Below are 21,675 nucleotides of genomic sequence, written 5' to 3'. Positions count from 1 at the left end.
GTTAAAGAGGGTTCCAGTTGGTCACTTGTTATGTTGTCTTCATTTTCCAGTTCATTTGTGTCAGTAGGATCTTCATATAATGTTTCTATGTATCACTTCCATTTTTCTCCCACTTCTTTACTCTCAGACAACAGTTTCCCATTTTCACCTAATATGCTGTTACTACGACCAGTGAAGGTTCTGAATCGTTTCTTAATCAATTCGTAAGCAGTTATCTGGTCATCGCTTGATTTGTTTCCCGCGAGTGTTGTGAAATCACGGCCAGCTACATAGATATAACCTGCTCTCTTAGCTAGAATGACGCAGGAATACCTCGTCAATTCGGCTGTGAAGTAGGCTCTACTCCTTGCTCCTCATGGCTCCGCGGTTCTCAAGTGCACGCATTTGACTCTCTGATGTGTGCGTAGAACGAGTGGTATACCGTATTTAGATAAAATCAGCTTCATAGTCCATATCGCACTTACACAGATTCAGAACTAATTATTTATTTTCCACCTTGTCGATACACTAAATTGCTTAAGGTTAAAAGTGGTACATCTTCAGCCACATAACACTTATGTCATTGTCAATCTTCTTATGTCAATTTTATGGACACTTCCTCTAAACCATTGATACTTTGTCATTATATGAATTTTTCATCTAAAAAGTGAACTGAAAATATTTACACTTGAAAGGACGTAACTAAAGTTGTGCTAATGGTTTGGCAGAATTTAAAAGTGTTAGCACCATTGTGAAATTACATAATTTCATGAGACTTGTCTCCACATGTTACTCACGGCATGTCTCTCGCCCTTCTATGGTCCCCTGCCAGTCCCTGGCACCAGAAAAACCATCCTGCCAGCGAGGTGTTGCACTCCATACACAACTTCATCAATAAATTTACATATATATGAGTTTTGTCTGCACATAGCTCAGAATTGAAAAGAATGACATTTCTGTATCAGTCATGTCCACAGTAACAAGGATATGCACTTTTTACTTTTCCGTAATTTCTGTCAGTCTGTATGTACACGCATCACGAAAAACGGCTGAAGAGAATTTAATGAAAACTGGTAAGCCGGGGGATGAGCCACTACAATCTAGGCTATAAATCATTTTATTCACGCTGAGTGAAATGGTAGTTTAGGGAAGTCCTAAAATGTAATTATCAAATATGTATATTGTTTCTATCGATAAATACTACATAATTAAGTTATATAGAATTAAATTTGCGATCATTTATGTCTTATACTTGTTTATCGTACCGTCTGTGATAGAGATATTCATGAATTTGTATTTTTATTGCCAAGTCATTATCAACACCCAGCCACGAGAAAATGGGTTAACAGAATTTAATGAAAATCAGTATATAGAGTCGGGGATAAGAAACTACAGTCAAAACTATAAACAATTTTATTCACCCTGGATGAAATTGTAGTTTAGGGGAAGGTGCCTAAAAATTATGTACCAATGTTACTGGTCCTATCAAAAAGTACTATATAACAAAAGTTATAAAGAACCAATTTCCGATCATTTTTATTTTATTCAGTTTTATAGTACCGACTATGATAGTGGTAATACCAATATAATGGTCCGTTATTGGACATTATAAATTTTCCAGCTAACTCATTCATGGTTACCTGCAGTTAGCTGGAAAATTTATAATGTCCAATAACGGACCATTATATTGGTATTATAAATTTACTCATTCGGGACAAATATTTTAAATTCCCTATGGGAATCAACATCTGTGTTATATGATAGTGGTATGTAATAGACAAGAAAAATGTTCCACCGATCAATACATTTATTGTATGTATTGATGTATTGATCGGTGGAACATTTTTCTTGTCTATTACATTGAATCCAATCAATACGGAATATGAAACTTATAAATAATAATAATATGATAGTGGTATTTCAGAGCCTGAAGAAAACTAAATGTGAAGACCTACAAAACCGAAAGCACATAACATTGATTATCAGTAACGTTACACTGACCATTGTTTGCTGTGATGTTCTTTCTCTCTGATGCCGCCACTCAACTCCGATAGATGGGATTACTGCTGCGTACCGAGTATAACAGCCTGACTGAATATTGGCGGGAAATAGCTGAGGAGTAGACAATTTTCTTCTTTAGCATGCCATTCTCTGGTTCATACATTTTCTGATACTGCTGGTACGTAAGACACTGGTTCACTATAGTATTCCAGCTATTCGATCCCTACTTTGACGCGCTGTTTTGAATGAGCAGTGTGCACACTTAAACCCGAGGCTCACTTAGTAGTAGCCAAATTAACAGTGAAGAACAGGTTTCTCCTCTGGCTTGGAGGAAAAATTTGCCTCCAGTGTAGTGAATTGACATTTTCCAACTCATCAGGTACTCCTAGGAAACAGATTTGTAAAAAGGAATAGTTTTTGCCCTGGAACTTTCCACTATTCGAACACTTCCCCGCGCAAAAAAAACATAAGAACGTTCACAGATCACAGCTGTCTGCGGCTTGGTCATTCCAGCTCTGGAAATCTGGACTAATAAGTTGTCAGCGTAGTACTGTTCGTTAAAACTGAGAAAATGTGTGGTTTTTAATTTGATCGAGTATTTCATATGAAATCATTGCTTTTAATCGCGCCATTCCTACTGACATCATTGTAATGACCTATGTTTATTTCAATTGGGAAAACCACTAAGGGTCTTCCTGAGGATGTAAAAAGGCAGGTGGAGAGCGAGTGTCTACCATGAAAATGAAAACTCCCCAACCTGATTGTGACTGCTGGTATGGTAGGCAAGCAGGCCTACAGGCCTACCATTACACTGAAAATTCCCGAACACAGTCTTCATATCAGAAAAGATGTTTGGTGACTTCGGTGGTGGTGGTGGTGATTATTGTTTTAAGAGGAAATACAACTAGGCAACCATCCTCTATATAACACTAATCAGAGGGAAAAATGGAAGGGATCCGACACTTCGAAAAATGAATGTATCGGCCAAAGGAAGACAAGGGCCACGAAGGGCGTGAAAATGAAAGACTCCCTAGGCCTCCATATGTAATACCGTCGGGGTCTGAAAAGAACAAGAGTTGACCAAGGGAGGTCGGATAGGATAGATGAAAGTGAGGAGCCTGGCACAAGTAAGAGAAAGCAATGCCAGGACTCAGCTAAGGGCCCCGTGATCGCCAACCCAGCTCCAAAGTTCAGAGCCCCTGGGGCCCCTTTTAGTCGCCTCTTACGACAGGCAGGGGATACCGTGGGTGTTATTCTACGCCCAAATCCCCCCGGGGGGATTTGGTGACTTCCCCGTCGCGTTTCTAAGGTAACGTTAAGAGCTATGCAATTTAAAACAATATTGCTCACAACATGCACATTACCTAACCTAAAATTCTGTATATAAAGTAGAATTCCGCAGCAAAGCACGGGTATATCAGCTAGTACATTATATAAATGAAATACCGTACTTACATGATAATACACACATTTTTTTTTTTAAATGAGGCACGAAATTGGGGTGCGGTGCGGGTTTTATTTGGGTCAATTTCATTTTTTTTTTTTCAAAATCAGCCTTCCTAAAGTTAGGGTGCGGGGATTATTCGTGTAAATACGGTACAACAATATTGTAAATTTAAAAACACAAATAAATTATATAATTACTCAGTTATAATTGTCAATGCGATATGTGCAGTAACAGTATAATGGGTCGATGCACAAGTCAAGCTCCGTAACTCTCAATCACAATCACTGTGATGTATTCACTTCCACTCTATGACTGTCTGCCAACGTTCAGGTAGCAGTTTAATGCCTCATGTGTAGAACTGTTTTGGTTTTGACTGGAAGAAATCTGTTAGCCATGTGTCCAGAGAAGCTTCGTCAGGAAACACTTGCCTCTGAATGTGGTTTTCAAAGAGAGCGGAAAAGACGGAAATCTGAGGGCGCAAATTCAGGGCAATATGGAGGATGAGGAAGAGGTTCCCAGCCACGTTCAGCAATCACACTTTGGGTCAATTGCGCCGTACATGGACAAGCGTCATCATGGAGCAATAAGACTGGTTATTGTCTGCCTTTATTTGTCAATAGCAATGGCAAGCTGTCTTAGCTGGTAACTAAATAGTAGAGGTAATCGTTATGATTTTCTGAAGAAGTTCATGGTGAAGAATGCAATCTTTGTTACAAACGCAGAAGATTTCTATGGATGGGCACTATCCTTGGCATGGGGAGTTGCTTTCTTGATGGGCTGAGCCACTCTTTCGTCTTCTTCATGTTGACATACAGGACCATTTCTAGTCACCAGTGACAATGTTCGAAAGGAATGCTTTGTGCTTATAACAAGCCAACCGGTGCCGGTCAAGCAATGACTAACAGATGTTTATTAGAGTTTTGTTACTGTCACTTAGCACATGTGGTACCATACAGCCAATTTCTGTACGTTACCCATCGAATACAAATGGCGTACAATAGTTGACTGATCACATTAAAAAACTTGCGCCATTTCCCGTGTCGTTTGACGAGGATTCTCATGAAGTAACTCATTCAAGCAATTTTTGTCAAAATCTGGAGGTCTTCCAGAACGTGGATCATCAGACAAGTCAAACTGTCCTGCTTGAAAGCGGGAAAAGTGCTGTTCTTTCAGCAATTGCTTCATTCCTGTACACTTCACAAATTGTTCTCGCAGCTCCCGCTGCACCGGATATTTGGTTAAACTCAGAGTAAAATGTGTCAAATTGCTCACTTTTCTCAAGTTGACATTCCATATCCGTTTGAAATATACACAAATAATACGTTCACAATCAAGAAAACCTGTGTTTCACAACACACAAACTCCAAACTCAGTTAAAAAAACGGAATAACGATAAGCAATCCCTTCACGCCGCATTGTTGCCAACCCAAAAGAATACCGCACAACTTATGCATCGACCCCATAGTTTCTGTTCCTTTATGTCCTCCCACATGACATTCCTCTCGCTGACCTCCGATTTCACTGTATCCATCTATTTCTTGGACTCCCTACAGGCCTCACCCCTTTCACTTCTGTCAAAGTAATTCCTTGCTGTTCTTGATCTGTCCATCCTCATAACATGTCGAAACCATTGTAGCCTTGTGTCTTCCTAAAAACTAACAGGTATTTTGATGCCAGCCTCCTTCCTGTTTGATTCATTTCTAATCTTGTCTTTCCCGGTCTTTTGATTCATTGTTCTGATGAATTTCATTTCTGTTGACTGTATTTTACTACAGTGAAAAACACCTAAGAAGTGTGATATTCTCGGTCCCTTGATCGGTTGCATTAAGATACATGTATATTTATCCCGCTTTAAGTGTTCTGTTGTAAATATATTTTCCGGTTAAACAGTTCAAATTTTAGAGCCCCTTGAGATAGAAAACGTCTGCTCAAAGCAGCTCATGGTTAGAACCCTCCAGTCCCCGTGCAATTTGAACCCTGTGTTAGACCGTTTGCACCTGTCATGGAGCCTCTCTGGGCTTGCTAAGGCCATGACGTCGTGCTATGACGTGACAACACCCGATGCTCACTCTCACCTTGTGGAATCGAATCGAACACTCAGTCGTAATTTCCACTCCACTGTTTACATCAAGCAGAATAGAATTAAATGGGATTCTACGCGGGAAACACAAAGTACGCAATGGATGGTTTGATAAAACATTAATGCAGTAAGTTGCGTGCCGCGACAGGGTAAAGTCATTAATCGAGGTGGCATCAACATTAATTAAAAACCGAAAAATGTATTTGTCCACAACACAGCAGCTTCTTATGCATTACCGTACTGTTTGTTATGAATACATATACGACACCCGTAGGGAATGCCACTTACAAAATTGTTCACGGTAAATACTGTACATTCCAAGCCATATCAATTATTGTACTGACATACCGTACTGTATATGAACTCCAAAATGATATGATTCTGAAATAAGGTCAACAATAATTGCAAAATAAAGCAACGTATAGGCCTAATCTACAACGAAATTGAATATTCTAACTGGTTTGATTTTTCATTCCTTTGCTTATTTCCTTCCAGACATTCTCTCTTACGTTGTTGCAATAATGCTCATGGGTCTTGTCGTAGAGGAAATTACGCTTTGGAACTAAACTGATAAGATTTTCCGTGTCCATTATTAGTTAGGTGAATAAACTATTACGAAACAAAGAAACATCCCAACTCTATGCAGGAAACAGCCGACTTGCCAGCTGACACATATTATGCCGCCAAACAGCCGGCCGAAAGATCCCGATCGCCTACGAAGTTGAACGCATGTTGCTAACCAGCTGGGTGTTGGTGACAGGGGGGCCTGATACACGCACTCAGAGGCACTGCAATACCACATGTTGGCATAAAATTGAAAGTTATTTTTACCGTTATACGAGCTAAACATTGTATTATCGTGTCACTCATAATTATTACATCACATTATTAGAACGTAGCACAAGGATAAGGAGACATGAAATAAAATTCTCGTGGGGAAAGAAACTTTACGTGTAGATGTGCTAGTGTTGCTACTGCACCTTTATCACTCACACGCAATACCCCAATACTTTTCCATGCACTCATTTCTGCAACTTCGAACCTGCTTTTCTTTTCTTCATTACCTTTAGCATGAAGAGGATTAAAGCAGGAAAATAAACTCAATATTGGCTTGTCCATGCGGTACTTGCGAAACAGCCAGAAACTACGCCCGTGGCCATGACAACTAGTATGAATGCAGGGGCGATATAGGCCTATGAATAGGTTCTAAGAATCTCTAAGAATAAGTTGCCGATGTCCCGTCTGCTGCCGTTAACTTTAAGCAGATGACGGGGGGTGTGAAAAACTGAGGCGGTTTATGGAAGGTTCAGTCAGTGTGCCCCAGAACACACAGAAGGCAATGTGGGAAATGGAGAAGTTTATATATAGAGATATATATATATTTTTACAAAGTTGCTTTACATCGCACCAACACAGATAGGTCTTACGGCGACGATGGGACAGGAAAGGGCTAAAATGGGAAGGAAGCGGCCGTGACCTTAATTAAGGTACAGCCCCAGCATTTGCCTTGTGTGAAAATGGGACACCACGGAAAACCATCTTCAGGGCTGCCGACAGTGGGGTTCGAACTCTATCTCCAGAATACTGAATACTGGCCGCACTTAAGCGACTGCAGCTATCCAGCTCGGTGGTTTATAGTTCAAGAAAGCAGTAAAAACCTAAAACAGTCAACCCTGGACAATTTCTTTTCCAAGTAGGAGCCTAGACTTTTGTGTTTGGAAATGTATTTAATGTCTAATGCAGTATGGAGGTTACATAATGTACGGTCACCATCTACCGTTTTAATGTTCTTAGCATTTCTTTTATCTCTTGTGCAAGGTTACATGTCATGATAATCTAATACTGTATTCATATTGTGGCTTTCTTTTAGCAGCTCTTATATATTAGCATATTTCGGTATTGTTCACAAACAAGGAAATCTGTTGGCTGTGTGTTTCACATGTATGTCAAAGTACAGAATAAGTTTTTGGGCATTACCCCTTTTAAGAAGTTTCCTGCTAAGAAGCTTTTTTGTGGTCACTTGAAAAACTTAACAGAGTTTCACTGTATTAGGTACAAAACAGGGTCAATATCGCTTTCTGGGGAATTTTATCATCTCAGTAAATTTCTCACTTGAAAATACAACTGAGAGGCTTTCTGAGTCCTATTAAGTATTTCTTAAGAACAGAAATTTGCTGACTTCAAACACTGATATAGAAATTAGAAAGTTGTTTTTGAAAACTTTCATTCCGAGTGTTACATCATATGGAACCGAGACATGGAGATAACTAGATCAGAAAGAAATTTGGTGCTACAGAAGAATGCTGAAGGTGAAGTGGGTAGATTGAATCATGAATGAAGAGATACTAAATCGAACTGGTGAGAGATCGATTCAGCTAAATTTGACAAGAAGAAACAGAATGATACATCTTACGACACCCAGGACTTGTTCAGTTTATTTTTGAGGGAAGTGTAGGTGGCAAAAAGGTAGGGGTGGACCAAGGTATGAATATGAAGCAAATTAAAACAGATATATTATGTAGTAGTTATGCAGAAATGAATATCACAGGTAGGGTGGCATGGAGGTCTGCATCAAACCAGACTATGGACTGATGACTCAAACAACACAGGCACAAAATCAAGAACCATTTAATGGGATAACTAGAAACATGCATGTCAACAGCAAAGTCACATTTAATTATACACTAAGTTACAATACGGTACCTGGTAAAGATAGGATCTGACTAGGTCCTGCTCCATGAGCTGCCCCTGCCCCAGAGTATCCATGTACTTCTTGAGGTCCATCGTCAACCACTCAAACACCAAATGGAGGCGAGCTTCTTCCATGATAACATTTTCCAAACTGAATACAAATTAAAAAAGTGTTAAACAATGTTTACCACTTTATTTTACAGCAACTTGAGTTAAATCTGATAAACATTACAGGACAAGAGGGGTGGTATTTATTTTGATTAATGATAAGATATTTCAACGTAAATGTTTTCATAGGACTTTTAGTGTTATGTTTTGATGTAGTTTTATTAACTGTATATTTTTAAGACTGAGGAAGGTCCAATGGGGCCAAAACATGCACATAATGTGTGTTTTCTTAAAGTTTAGTTTAAGACACGTGCATTGAAGACAGTGGACCAATTATTAAAAAAATATTTTACCTTGCAGATAAAACCAGAACTCGTAACTACAGAAAACTAATTAAATTTGATTGGAGAAAGGATGTGTGGTTTCTAAATCTGCATGGTCTTTAGCCAAAACAGCTAACCAGAGTGTTACCAAGCTTGTGCAGGATACAAGGCTTCTTGTGCCATGGGATTGGTTGTCTGGTGAAACAGGACAGTCCATGTGGGCTCACACGAGAGCCATACTATCCCTAAGTAAATTTCCCTCTCTTTGGAATTGTAATTCTTAGTTCTTTGGCTTTAGTAAGTTAAACAAATTATTTTGAGTTTCATGCAGGAAATTCCAGGTTTTCTTCTTACCTTTGTGTTTAATTTAACAATGTGAGAAGGCGATCGCCAATTGTATTTACATCGAAAATTTTACTTTAAACAATACCCAAGCAGCAAACTATTACGAGGGCTATGCCGAAACGTTTTAGCAGAGTGCGAGAAAAAAACTCCTTTTCCAAAAAGTCAATTTTTCTCGCAGTCCTGTATGCAGACGCATTGTCATGATGTAGTAGAAGGTGCCCTATCTTGGACTTTGGGTGCTGTGACCTCCATGTGGCGGGAACTCTAAAGACAATCATTCAGGTACCATTCAGCACTGACAACATGGGTACAAGGTCAGGAAGGCGAGATCCCCATTTTCGTATTTAAAAAAAAAAAAAAAAAAAGCTGCCACTATCTTCTTTCCAGAGCTTCAACTTCAAACTTTTGTGGGTCGTTCCTCCCCTGGAAAGCACCACACAGAAGATAGTCTTTATTTCAGGGTCATAATGGTAGACCCATGTTTCATCACCTGTAACTATATTCATACCTGCCAACTTTCAGAAACAAAAAATAGGAAGATTTTATTAATTCTTGGATTTCATCACATATATTCCACCACAGTCTACGTGAAAAAAGGTCAGGACAAAAGGCATAGATATCTACAGTTACAATGCGAACTGACCATTAAATTCAAAACCTTCAACTAAGAAAACAAAAATGGTTACAAGAAAATGTACCTAATCACTCTTATTTATGACACTTACATACCAATAATAATATTTATGGCACACTGACACACAACAAAATGCATAATACTGTATTTTCTCGCGTAATGAACGTACTTTTTTGATGAAAAAAAAAAAAAAGGCGAAAACTTCGGATGCGTAAATTATTCAAGGAATTCAAATCTTTACAAATTATTTACAGTTCATTTACATTTAAAAGATACATCAAATATAATATAAACACAATTGGTTCAACTCATTCACGGTTATCAATATTTGGCGTAAAATTCCGGCGTGAGATTTTTCTGAAAAGTCAAATAGGGTACATCAGGTAAGTTAGACACGTGGGTTTGAAGTACCCACACTAGAAAACCTTCTCATTACAAGCTGACAATGTGACCTGAATGACACAAAAAAAACCAAAACCCATGGCACTACAGCCCTTGGCATACCAAGCGACCGCTGCTCAGCCCGAAGGCCTACAGATTACAAGGTGTCGTGTGGTCAGCAAGACGAATCCTCTCGGCTGTTATTCTTGGCTTTCTAGACCGGGGCTGCTATCTCACCGTCAGATAGCTCCTCAATTCTAATCACGTAGGCTGAGTGGACCTCGACTCAGCCCTCGGGTTCAGGTAAAAATCCCTGACCTGGCCAGGAATCAAACCCGGGGCCTCCGGGTAAGAGGCAGGCACGCTACTCTGACACCATGGGGCGGACACGATCTGAATGACATACTGGCAAAAAAAGAAAACTATCCAACACGAGAAGGGCCGGGCATCGAAGGAGGGACACTGCTATATTACCCCAAACCCCACCCTTTTTCCTGAATACGAACGTTTATCATTCGTGGAAATTTTGCTTTAGGCATTTTTCGTTTTAGAACAATGTAAGGTGCAAGCTTTCCAGCTGTTACAGCAAGCACTGCAGTACCGGTACATCATTTTTTGCTTCCCACAGCGCGTACGATAACACTGTATGTTCCTTTCTTATTGATTGTTCGACTTTGTGGCATATGGAAACTGACTGGCGACTGGCCTGCGGTTCCTATAAGGGAGATCAAGTATTTCTTCACTTTGCGCTTCTCAATCACACAGCGATGGAAATGTTGAAATCATTAGTCATTTTTTGGCATAATGTTGTTTGTCGAAGAGAAAGTCCATTTCTCTTCGTAAAACGAATCAAGCCTAGGCTAACCTTCAAATCCAAGACACTGATTCGATGAGCCGCTGCTATTTCTCATTCTTTAAAGTACAGCATTTCGTGAGAAACTGCTCATCCAACATTGTGTAACAAAATCATGTATTTAAACAGATAATCCTCTATTTGCGGAAACTTGCCGCTTCTTGGTCCGCAAAATGCTTTGCGAGACTTGTTGGGCGCTTGAAATGCAATTCTGCTACTGCAGTAGCGCAAGTTTGATTTGGACACCGAATACTTGATGCCCGCTGCTCTATTCCCGTATGTTTCGAGTTTGTATGATGCAGTATTACTCCAATACTGTGGACTAACAATTTTGAGATCACAGAATGTCCCGTACCCGAAACAATCGTCTTAAAACTAGTGCAGTGGGATTTCCTGACAGCTAATAACAGCACGCTGCCCTGCGTTCGGAATACCCACTTTCGCAATAGGAAGCCTGCTACTTGAGTAGTTGACATCTTTATTTCGAAATGCATTCGACGCTGAGTGATGGATGTTCGAAGTTGTGGGCGCGTCAAATACGTGAATATTTTTCTCCACTTTGGACCCAAAAATATTGGGATGCGTAAATCATGCAAGGGTGTTCATTACGCGAGAAAATACATTAGTTTCCTTTATCGGAAGGTAAAATGAATGGAAATTTATAGGTATCTCTGAACACTTGGAGATAACGTTTGTTATATATTTTGGCCATAACGAGAAAAGAAAATGCCAGAAACTGTCACGAACACAACACCCCTAAAAACATTCAACTCATTAAAATTATGCACTTAAATTCGATATGTCCCATACATTAACATACGGCTTTGACAGAGGAGGAAAGCATAGAAATGGCAAGAAAAACCACGTGGCCTACAACTCCGACGAAACTATGCACAGAAACTATGTTAACAGCGCGCCAACAACACAAACTCATTCTTTCGTCCCGATTAACTGAGTCGTTAGCAAACGCTAGCCTCTTGCTTGCAGGACGATCGCCGCCCCGCATCCCCAGCTGTATGAAGCGCACACGCTGCTGTGGTGAGCAGGAAACACGATACACAAAGGCGACGGACGAAACACTCACGAAATAAAGTATCAAATACGCTTGAAAACGAGGTTTCGTAAATTACACAAGCACATAAGAATTTCTCCTTTATCCTAGGGGAACAGTACTCGCCATACTAGAGGTTATATTAGTAAAAAATCGGAAGAAGTAAAAATAAATCGGAAATCGGAAGACGAGTTAAAAACCGGAAACTTTCCGGGTAAATCGGAAGGGTTGGCAGGTACGTATATTGTAGGTATGTTGGGAATGCCCTACAGTGATTTGTTCTAGCATGAAAGGACACCAGTCCACACTCTCCTCCTTTTGGCTTTCTGTCAGGGAATGTGGCACCCAATGGGCACATCTTTGTAAGACCCAAATAATAGTGAACGATGGTCTGTGCTATTACCCAATATTTAGGGTCCATTCAATGTCACAAAATGTAAGATGTGGATCTTCTTTGATCATTTTCCTCACAGCATCAATATTTCCCTGAGTCACAGCTGATGCTGGGTGACCGGAACGAGGTTAATATTCAACTGACTGGTAACCCCTTGAGAACTCGCAAAACCAATTTCCAACTGTAACCCTAGAGGGAGAAGCGTCACCAAAATCATGCAGCAAAGAAGAATGGCATTCTTTGGTACTTAAATTATCTTTATAATCATAAAAAAATCACTGCACAAAAATCGCAGAATGACAGATCCATCTTGCACCGTGTCCGACTCAGCACCTGTACTTCTTCCCGTTCTGTGGAGGAACCACCACTGGGAGGGGTTGCGTGCGCATGTTTAGTAATGTCGAACATGGTGAAACTACAGTTCGGATAGGTTAACCTTTTGGAAGTGCTGAGTTACCAGTTGACTCTTTGGTACCGCAGTGCTGAGTTTTTCATTCTTATGTAAAAAAAATTGTAGAAGCCACAATTTTCTGCTTATCAGTGGGGCGATTACCTTAAAATGTTTATAAATATTGGTCATTTATAAATCTAAATGCAAATAGAAAATCCTACACTTATGTTCAATATTATAATCTATCAGTTTCATGTTCGTATTGATACTTGGTATCTACAATCACAAAGAATGGGTACCGTCCACCTAATCAATACTTTATTATATCTTGTTACTAAGCAGTACCGGTTTCGACCTTCAGAGAGGTCATCCTCGGCTGGTCATAAGATCTAAAGTTAACATATAATTTTAAAACATTACTAAATCTAATGAAGAATGTCACATGATGTGAGTGATAATATTAAAATATACAATATATAAAATATACATTGATATGTGTCTTCTGGTTTAAAAACAAGCATCAATATTCCATGACATGTATATGTTACATAAAATTCTAGTGTACTGTTCGTGAGTAGTAGCTAATTTGGTGAAATACAATTTCAACAAGTAAAATGTTTATGGCATTCTTGAGGTACACTTTGAAGTTCAGTTCATATTGGTGAATCATTGTATACATTCATTGGTATGTTTATACTAAACATTCTAGAACATTCTTTGATATGGATGTAATACAATTTATCAAATACATTAAAATACGATGAAATGTTCACAGTATTCTTGCGGTACGCTTTGGAATTATATTAATTTTGTACGTTCACATGTATGTTTGTACCAAGCATTCTAGAATATTCAACTATGTACAGTATATTGTTTTTCTTTTAAGTTCATATGATTAAGAATGTTGGATGATGAACATCAAAATATTATGGCGTGTCATTAGTTTTCTTGGTACTAATCTCGTTAAAACATATTGAGTAGGTGCAGATGCTCCTTCTTTGTAGTTTTGTTGTTGGACATTCAGTAATATAATCCTGTTGACTGGTCGAATGTGTACAGTTAGGGAGCACGTTGTGTGACATTTACGTATAACAACCTGGCCATCCATCAGATCATTAATGTTTTAAAAAACACAACGTCAACATAGCCTTCAGGACAGTAAATAATATCCATAACATATTCCTAAACCACAATAGGGTCAATAATAACGTTTACTCAGGATCTGGTGTTTGTAGGTTAAAAATGTACACAATGTGGATTCACGTATTTTAGTCAAACGGAGGAGCTTTTACACAAGGTACCTGGAATATTGCAATGCTTCCAAGCATAACAAGTATTCGGCCATGAGCCAGCATATAAGTGAAACAGGCCATAAATTCACCTCAATAGAGAAAGATTTGATGTTCGTTAGAAACCTAGGCAAGGGAAAGTTATTGAGCGAGACTGAAAACTTGTACATTTATTTATAACAAACTTACGCACAAATTGAAACTCACTCCCCCTTCCCCACTACGCCCCAACCCTCCGTTCCCGCATCAGTACTACACTAGAAGTAACAACGTTAGTCATTCAGACACAACCGGAACATGTGGTTCCAGCTAACATCCGACGAGACAAGTAAGTTTGTCCGCTTTTATGGGGTAAACACTTTCACTTTACAATTATTATATTGGGCTCTACATTAATCATTCTAAATTTCCTTTTTTCTCTTATTCAGTTACAGACAAGTCATATTCCTCCCAAGGTTGAACAATGCACCAACGGTAACGTTAATAGACAAGAATGGCACAAAATTCCCAAAAGATTATTATCAACTGAGCACCAATGAATGATATTATCAATGTGTTTCCAACATGCTTGTTTTAACCTATAAAATATTACCTTCCAACCATGCTTCTTTCTAAAGGAACATTCAAACCCAACATGATCGGCTTTATACCACGATTTCGGTTTTGTAACAATACACCTGTAATAATAATAACAATAATAATAATAACAATAATAATAATAATAATAATAATCGTATGGCCTCAGCTACCGTGTGCAGACATTTCTATTTGACGCCATCTGGCTGTCTGCTCGTCAATTTCGACGTTCCATTTTACTCTAGGCCCCCACTAGGTGGGAGACCGAGTAAACCGAAACTCTCTTGGGCGTCTATGGCTGAGATTTAATGAATTTTGTCGGGTAAACACCAAATGTGTCACCAGAGATCTTTTACATGCTGACATCGTATGACATGGAGTGTCGAATGGACTTTTTTCCGCCCTTCAAAAATCCGACTACCTCTGCCGGGTTTGAACCCGCTATCTTGGGATCCGGAGGCCGACACTCTACCGCTGATCCACAGAGGCAGCTTAATATACCTGTACTTACGACGTAGGTGACCACCACCTTTGTACGAACCAACTGTAAAACCTTCAACCTAATGTTCTTCCATACAGTTGGAGAAGCCCCAATTCACGTTGTGATCAATCTCGAGTCAATTAAACTTTCATCCATACAGTAGGAGAAATCAGTTTTCTAGTCATTGTGAAATAAATTAATTTAGTTGCTTCCTTGTTCACAAGTTCTGGCTTTTTATTTAATGTACATATTGTAAACTATGTAAATATCACCTAAGGCACTACTTTTGTATAAAATTTTTTAGCATAAGACCATTGTATTTAGTTCCAATGTCTAACAGATTTAAGACTTGACCTTAAGATTAGTATTAGGCTGAGGATTTATAAATAAATAAATAATTATAATTATTATAAATAATAATAATTTGGCTGAGGCTGCCCAAAACTAGGGCGTAAGATGTAGGATTTAATCACTACAAAATATAATTGTATTGAATAGGTGGACACAGTATTTTATTCTTGAAAGAATTTTACTTATCACAAAATGTCCTGTGCCCGAAACACTCGTAAAATATGTTTGTATCAGACTGGAATTGAGCGTCACTAGTCACTTCTGGGTTGATTCTCTCACTGAAGTAGTGCAGCGAGATATCCTGCCGGCTAATAACAGCACATTGCCCTGTATTTGGAATGCCCACTTTCGCAATAGCAAGCTTGCTACTCGAGTACTTGACATCTTTATTTTGAAACGCATCCGGAGCTGTGTGATGGATGTTGTAAGTTGTGGGCGCCTCAAATACGTAAACATTTCTTTTTCTCCACTTTGGACCCAAAAATATTGGGTAGCGTAAATTAAGCAAGGGCGTTTAAAAAAATGCTATTTGACCGGACCTAGAAAGATCTTTTACTTGCACCATATGTGAGGAACCTGCGTGTATTGTGTAAATGGCGGAAGTGTAAAGTGTTCAATGTGAAGAAAGGAACGTTAAGGACGACACACAAACACCCAGTCCCCAGGCCAGGTTTAATAAGCATTTACAATTAAAAATCCGTGACCCGGCTGGGAATCGAACCTGGGGGCCGCCGGGTGACAGGCGGAAGCGTTGCCCCCTACACCGCGGGGCCAGGCATGCAAGGGCGTCAATTACACGAGAAAATACGGTAGTTTTCTTTAACAGACAGTAAAATGAACAGAAATTTATTGGTATCTCTGAAGACTTGGAGATACCTTTTCTTATTTTTTTGGCCATAACGAGAAGAGAAAATACCAGAATGCGTCACTGACACAACCCCCTTAAAATCATTCAACTCATTAAAATTATGCACTTAAAATACGCGAAACTACCACATAAAAACAATTCAATGTGTCCCATACATTCTTAACATGAGACTCTGAAAGAGGGCGAAGCATAGAAATGCAAGAAAAAAAACGGCCTACAACTCCGACGAAACTACGCAGAGAAACGATGTTATCAGCGTGCGGACAACACAATAACAAACTCATTCTTTTGTCCCGATTCAATGAGTCGCTAGCGCGCTTACTTGCTTGCAGGACGATTGCCGCCCCGAATCCCCAGTTGTATGAAGCGCACACGGTGCTGTGGTGAGCGAGAAACACCATACACAAAGGCGACGGACGAAATTCTTACGAAATACTTACACTTGAAAATGAGGTTTTGTAAATTAAACAAGCACGTAAGAATTTATCCTTTATCCTAGGGGAAGAGTATTGGCCGTACTAGGTTATAATTTTCAAAAATTGGAAGTAAAAATAAATCGGAAAATCAGAAGACGAGTTAAAAACCGTAAAGTTTCCGTGTAAATCGGAAGGGTTGGCAGGTATGAATATGTATATTTAGGACTAATACATTACATTAGTTTTAGGACAAGTTTCATCTCACGAGACATTTTCAGCTAACAGCTATCTAAAATTGACAGACAGCAAAACAAGTAAAATAACACTTTTAAAAGACATTTAAAACATGTTTGTCACCAGTTTTTATCTGTTCATAATGATTTGGGTTTCTTTTTCCTCTTCTGATTTAGAAGTTCTTATCGTAGAGGCTTTTACAGTAAGATGGCATGTTTTATCCTATATTTGGGCTTAAAAACTAATATATAAACTGCTGTTGCTTATTTTCGTTATATTGGAAAGATTGTAAGTTTGGCTGGGGGAACTCCTCTCTACCATAATTGACATTTTTGTATTTTAGTTGGTTTCTTATCTTTCGATGAGATGTTATTGGATAATGAGTCTAAAAAGAGAAATTTTAATTTTCCGTGAAGAAACTTTGCTATTGTATTATGGAATATTGAAAATATGTTAAGTACTGACCTTGCTACCGGTCCTATTGGCCCTTGTCTTGTAGATGGCTGATGCTTGACTACTTGTGTCTAGCAGCTCACTGGCTGAAAGCATGACGAGGGGAACGGACGGAGGGGTAGTGTTGGGGTAAGAGAAGCTTTGACTTTGTGGAAAATTCATGTGTCTTTTAGTGTCCTTTTTAAGTTACTTTTTTTTTTTTTTTTTCCATAAATGGTTCATGGTGTGGGTTACTGTAGTCATGTCCTCTGAGTGGCCTATTAAGTGGTCCTGAGAGACGAAATACTGGTGTTCTTTGTCTTTTTACTCCTTTGACTGTGTGATCACTGTGTAACGAACATCAACTGGAATTGCTTCAGCATGAAATAGTGTTTATTTGTTGCCTGTGATCATTGTGTTAGTTGTTTTTAGATCTTTATGATTTAATTTTTGCGCTACTTTGCTAATTGGTTGATGACACTGCAAATGTGTTGAAACCGGTCCCAAATGAACAGGTTGTAACTTCTATATGGTTCAACTTAACAACGGAGTATTGAAAGGTGGATCCTTCCTTCTATTTAATATTGTATAGACAGGATACCAGTTGCTATGGATTGGGAGCGGGAATATCGGACATATCTGAATCTGGCCCTCCTTGTGCTCAGGTGACTAGGACAATACAATCCACCGGTGGTCCATAACCCGTTAGAGGTGAGATCCTCACGTGGACTGTGTGTAAGTACTGTAGGGTACCATTCTTCTTCACAAAACTACAAAGCCTAAAACATTTTAAGGAAGCATCCCATTTGACAGGCGAGGGACGCCTAGGAAACAACTTGGCAAACAAAATGGAATTCAATGGGGAGTTTCCAATATTAATGGGGCTTATCGAAAAAAGGAAGGAAGGAAGAAAGAAAGAAAGAAAGAAAGAAAAAGTAGAACTGGCTGTGTCAGCAAAGAAGATTCATCTGGATGTGCTAGGAGTAAGTGATATTCGGGTAAGGGAAGATAACGAGGAAGAGATAGGAGATTATAAAGTATACTTGACGGGTGTTAAAAAGGGAAGGGCATAGTATGGTTTAGGGCTGTTAATCTGGAGAACTATTTACGCAACATAGTTTCTGTTAGGCACGTAAATGAGCGAAAGATGTGGGTAGATTTGGCAGTTGGAGGAATCGGGACAAGAATTGTCTCAGTGTATTCACCATGTGAGGGTGCAGATGAGGATGAAGTAGACAAGTTTTATGATGTATTGAGTGACATTGTAGTCAAGTTCAACAGCGAGGATAGAATAGTGCTAATGGGCGATATCAATGCGAGAGTTGGAAATAGCACTGAAGGATACGAAAGGGTGACTGGTAAATGTGGGGAAGATATGGAATAGTGTTCTCCCTAGGATCTTTCTAATGGGCGTACCACCCAGCCTTTTTCACTCACCGCCCGGTTATCATAAGCTAGTTACGTAATATTTCAATTTGCTTTTCGTTGCGCCGTAAGTCTTATGGCGACGATGGGATAGGAAAGGGCTAGGAGTGAAAAGGAAGTGCCTGTAGCTTTAATCAGGGTACAGCCCCAGCAATTACCTGATGTTGGAATCCACTATATCCCGAATGCCAGCTCACAGCTGCCCGCTCGTAACCGCACAGTAAACTCGCTCGATTTACGTAATATTAATACATACTTGAACTGTAAAACTGTTTATTCAAATGAAAAATCATTATTGTCAGCATAATGTTACATCGGAGTTTAAACTTAGTGTCTGGATTAGTGTCGAATCGCATGCGAGCACTCGATTACGCAGGTTGCAACGAAACCGTCTGGCACTCCACAGCAACCGAGTGATTATGAAAGAGCAGTAGAACGCTAGTTCAATATACTCTGTTATGTCTTCTTACTGATGCTTAAAGATAAAAATTTCATGATGTTCTGTATTGAACTGTATCACAATTAAAATGAAATAATAAACAACGTACTTCAACCTATTCAATACAAGTAAATAAGAAATGTAGTGTTACATTCCTATTTAATTATAAGCAGAAGCGGTACCGGTTTCAACCCCAATCTGGGTCATGAGCCGAATAAAATGCAAAAACAATGCATAGGTAAAGAAGAAATTAAAGAATGAGCCAATCACAAAAACAGTTGAAGAACCAATATAAGATAATGGGGATTAGCACTGTGCGATTTTAAATCATAAAATCTAGAGGAAGTAGGTCAGTCACTTATATGAAGTAAGGTGCAATCTTCTGAATAGCAGCACAACACACGCAAAGTTTGGCACTATATCTCAAAATGTTTACGAGAAGAGGTGAACAGTTAAGTGAGCCAGCCTGCATATACTATCAGGCGTGAAGTCACAACACAATTTAATAGAAGTCAAAGCAAATTGCTAGCTCCTGAAGATGGTGAATAGCTTAATGATCCAGTCTGAAATTGTTCCGGTTGCAAAAATGCGTATATATAATACAATTTAATATACTTGAAGTATGTAACTAGGATATTGTAGATTCTTTAGAACAGTTGACGTAAACAATTGTGAAGAGAAAAAGGGTAAAAAGCGCAATACAGGAAACAAATGGAAAACATATGCACAGTACAGTACCTCCTGAAGATAAGAATTCAGGTCATCATTGAGGTAGTCTAAGGCAGCGCAAGGCATGAGTTTAAATCTGAATGTAAAAACCCAAAATGCAGGTGGCACTATAGTATACTAGTATACAGTTCAATTCGAAAAGTAGAGGGCATTTTTTTTTTTAAAATATAGAATGGTTTATATTTGTGGGTTACTGTAGTCACGTCCTAGTTCGTGAACCATGGGCAACGGCTGAGTGGCCTCATAAGTGGTCCTGAGAGTCGGGATACCAGTTGCTATGGAATGGGAGTGGGCATCTGAGACCTGGCCCTCCTTTTCACTGCTGGTCCATAACTCATTAGAGGAGAGATCCTCACTAGGACTATGTGCAAGTAGGGTAGCATCCTGCTTCATGAATTCACCAAGCTCAGAACATTTTAAGCAAGCCTTGGACCTACGGGAGTAACGGAGTCCCACTCCCATTCGACAGGCGAGGGACTCCTTGGGAACGACTTGGCGAACCAAATGGAATTCGATGGGGAGCTATCAATATTAATGGGGCTTATGGAAGGAAGAAACTAGAACTGGCTGAGTCAGCACAGAGGATGCATTTGGATGTGCTAGGAGTAAGTGATATTGGGGTAAGGGGAGATAACGAGGAAGAGATAGATTATAAAGTGTACTTGACGGGTGTTAGAAAGGGAAGGGCAGAGTCTGGGGTAGGGCTCTTTATCAGGAATACCATTGCACGCAACATACTTTGTTAGGCACGTAAATGAGCGAATTATGTGGGTAGATTTGTCAGTTGGAGGAATTAGGACTAGAATTGTGTCCGTGTATTCACCATGTGAGGGTGCAGATGAGGATGAAGTTGACAAGTTTTATGAAGCATTGAGTGACATCGTGGTCAGGGTCAACAGCAAGGATAGAATAGTGCTAATAGGAGATTTCAATGCGAGATTTGGGAATAGAACTGAAGGATACGAAAGGGTAATTGGTAAATGTGGGGAAGATATGGAAGCCAATGGGAATGGGAAGCGTTTGCAGGACTTCTGTGCTAGTATGTGTTCAGTTGTTACGAATACATTCTTCAAGCATAAGGGTATTCACCGCTACACATGGGAGGCTAGGGGTACCAGATCCATAATAAACTATATCTTAATAGACTTTCAATTCAGGAAATCTGTTACTGTCTGGACAGTAACAAAGAATCTTAGGAAGGGAGGGAAAAAGGAAATGAACAGTGTTTTGAGCAATTCAGGTGAATTCATAATAGATCCCAGGGAATCACTGGAGTGGTGGAGGGAATATTTTGAACGTATTCTCAATGTAAAAGGTAATCATCCTGGTGGTGTTGCGAACTGCCAAGCTCATGGGGAGGAGGAAAATGATGTTGGTGAAATTATGCTTGAGGAAGTGGAAAGGATAGCATAGAGTGTTGATAAGGTACCTTCAGATTGGACAAAAGCAATAATTGCACCTATCTATAAGCAAGGGAACAGGAAGGATTGCAACAACTATCGAGGTATCTCATTGATTAGTATACCAGGCAAAGTATTCACTGGCATCTTGGAAGGGAGGGCGCGATCAGTTGTTGACAGGAAGTTGGACGAAACCCAGTGTGGTTTCAGACCACAGAGAGGCTGCCAGGATCAGATTTTCAGTATGCGCCAGGTAATTGAAAAATGCTACGAGAGGAATAGGCAGTTGTGTTTATGTTTCGTAGATCTAGAGAAAGCATAGGACAGGGTACCGAGGGAAAAGATATTCGCAGTACT

General features: G+C 39.4%; 1 protein-coding gene across 1 annotated transcript in view; it reads right to left on the bottom strand.

Moving 5' to 3' along the window:
• The window catches only part of Cdk1 (Cyclin-dependent kinase 1), a 224,788-nt gene that overhangs the window by 181,411 nt on the left and 21,702 nt on the right, over positions 1-21,675 (bottom strand). Inside the window, exon 3 of the mRNA XM_067159281.2 lies at positions 8,211-8,349. Within this exon, the coding sequence (XP_067015382.1) occupies positions 8,211-8,349 (139 nt within the window). The remainder of the gene's footprint in view (positions 1-8,210; positions 8,350-21,675) is intronic.

Source organism: Anabrus simplex, chromosome X, assembly GCF_040414725.1.
Source record: "Anabrus simplex isolate iqAnaSimp1 chromosome X, ASM4041472v1, whole genome shotgun sequence".
Lineage (NCBI taxonomy): Eukaryota > Metazoa > Arthropoda > Insecta > Orthoptera > Tettigoniidae > Anabrus > Anabrus simplex.
The sequence above is the reverse complement of the archived record's forward strand: the minus strand, read 5'-3'. Positions and strand labels throughout refer to the sequence as shown.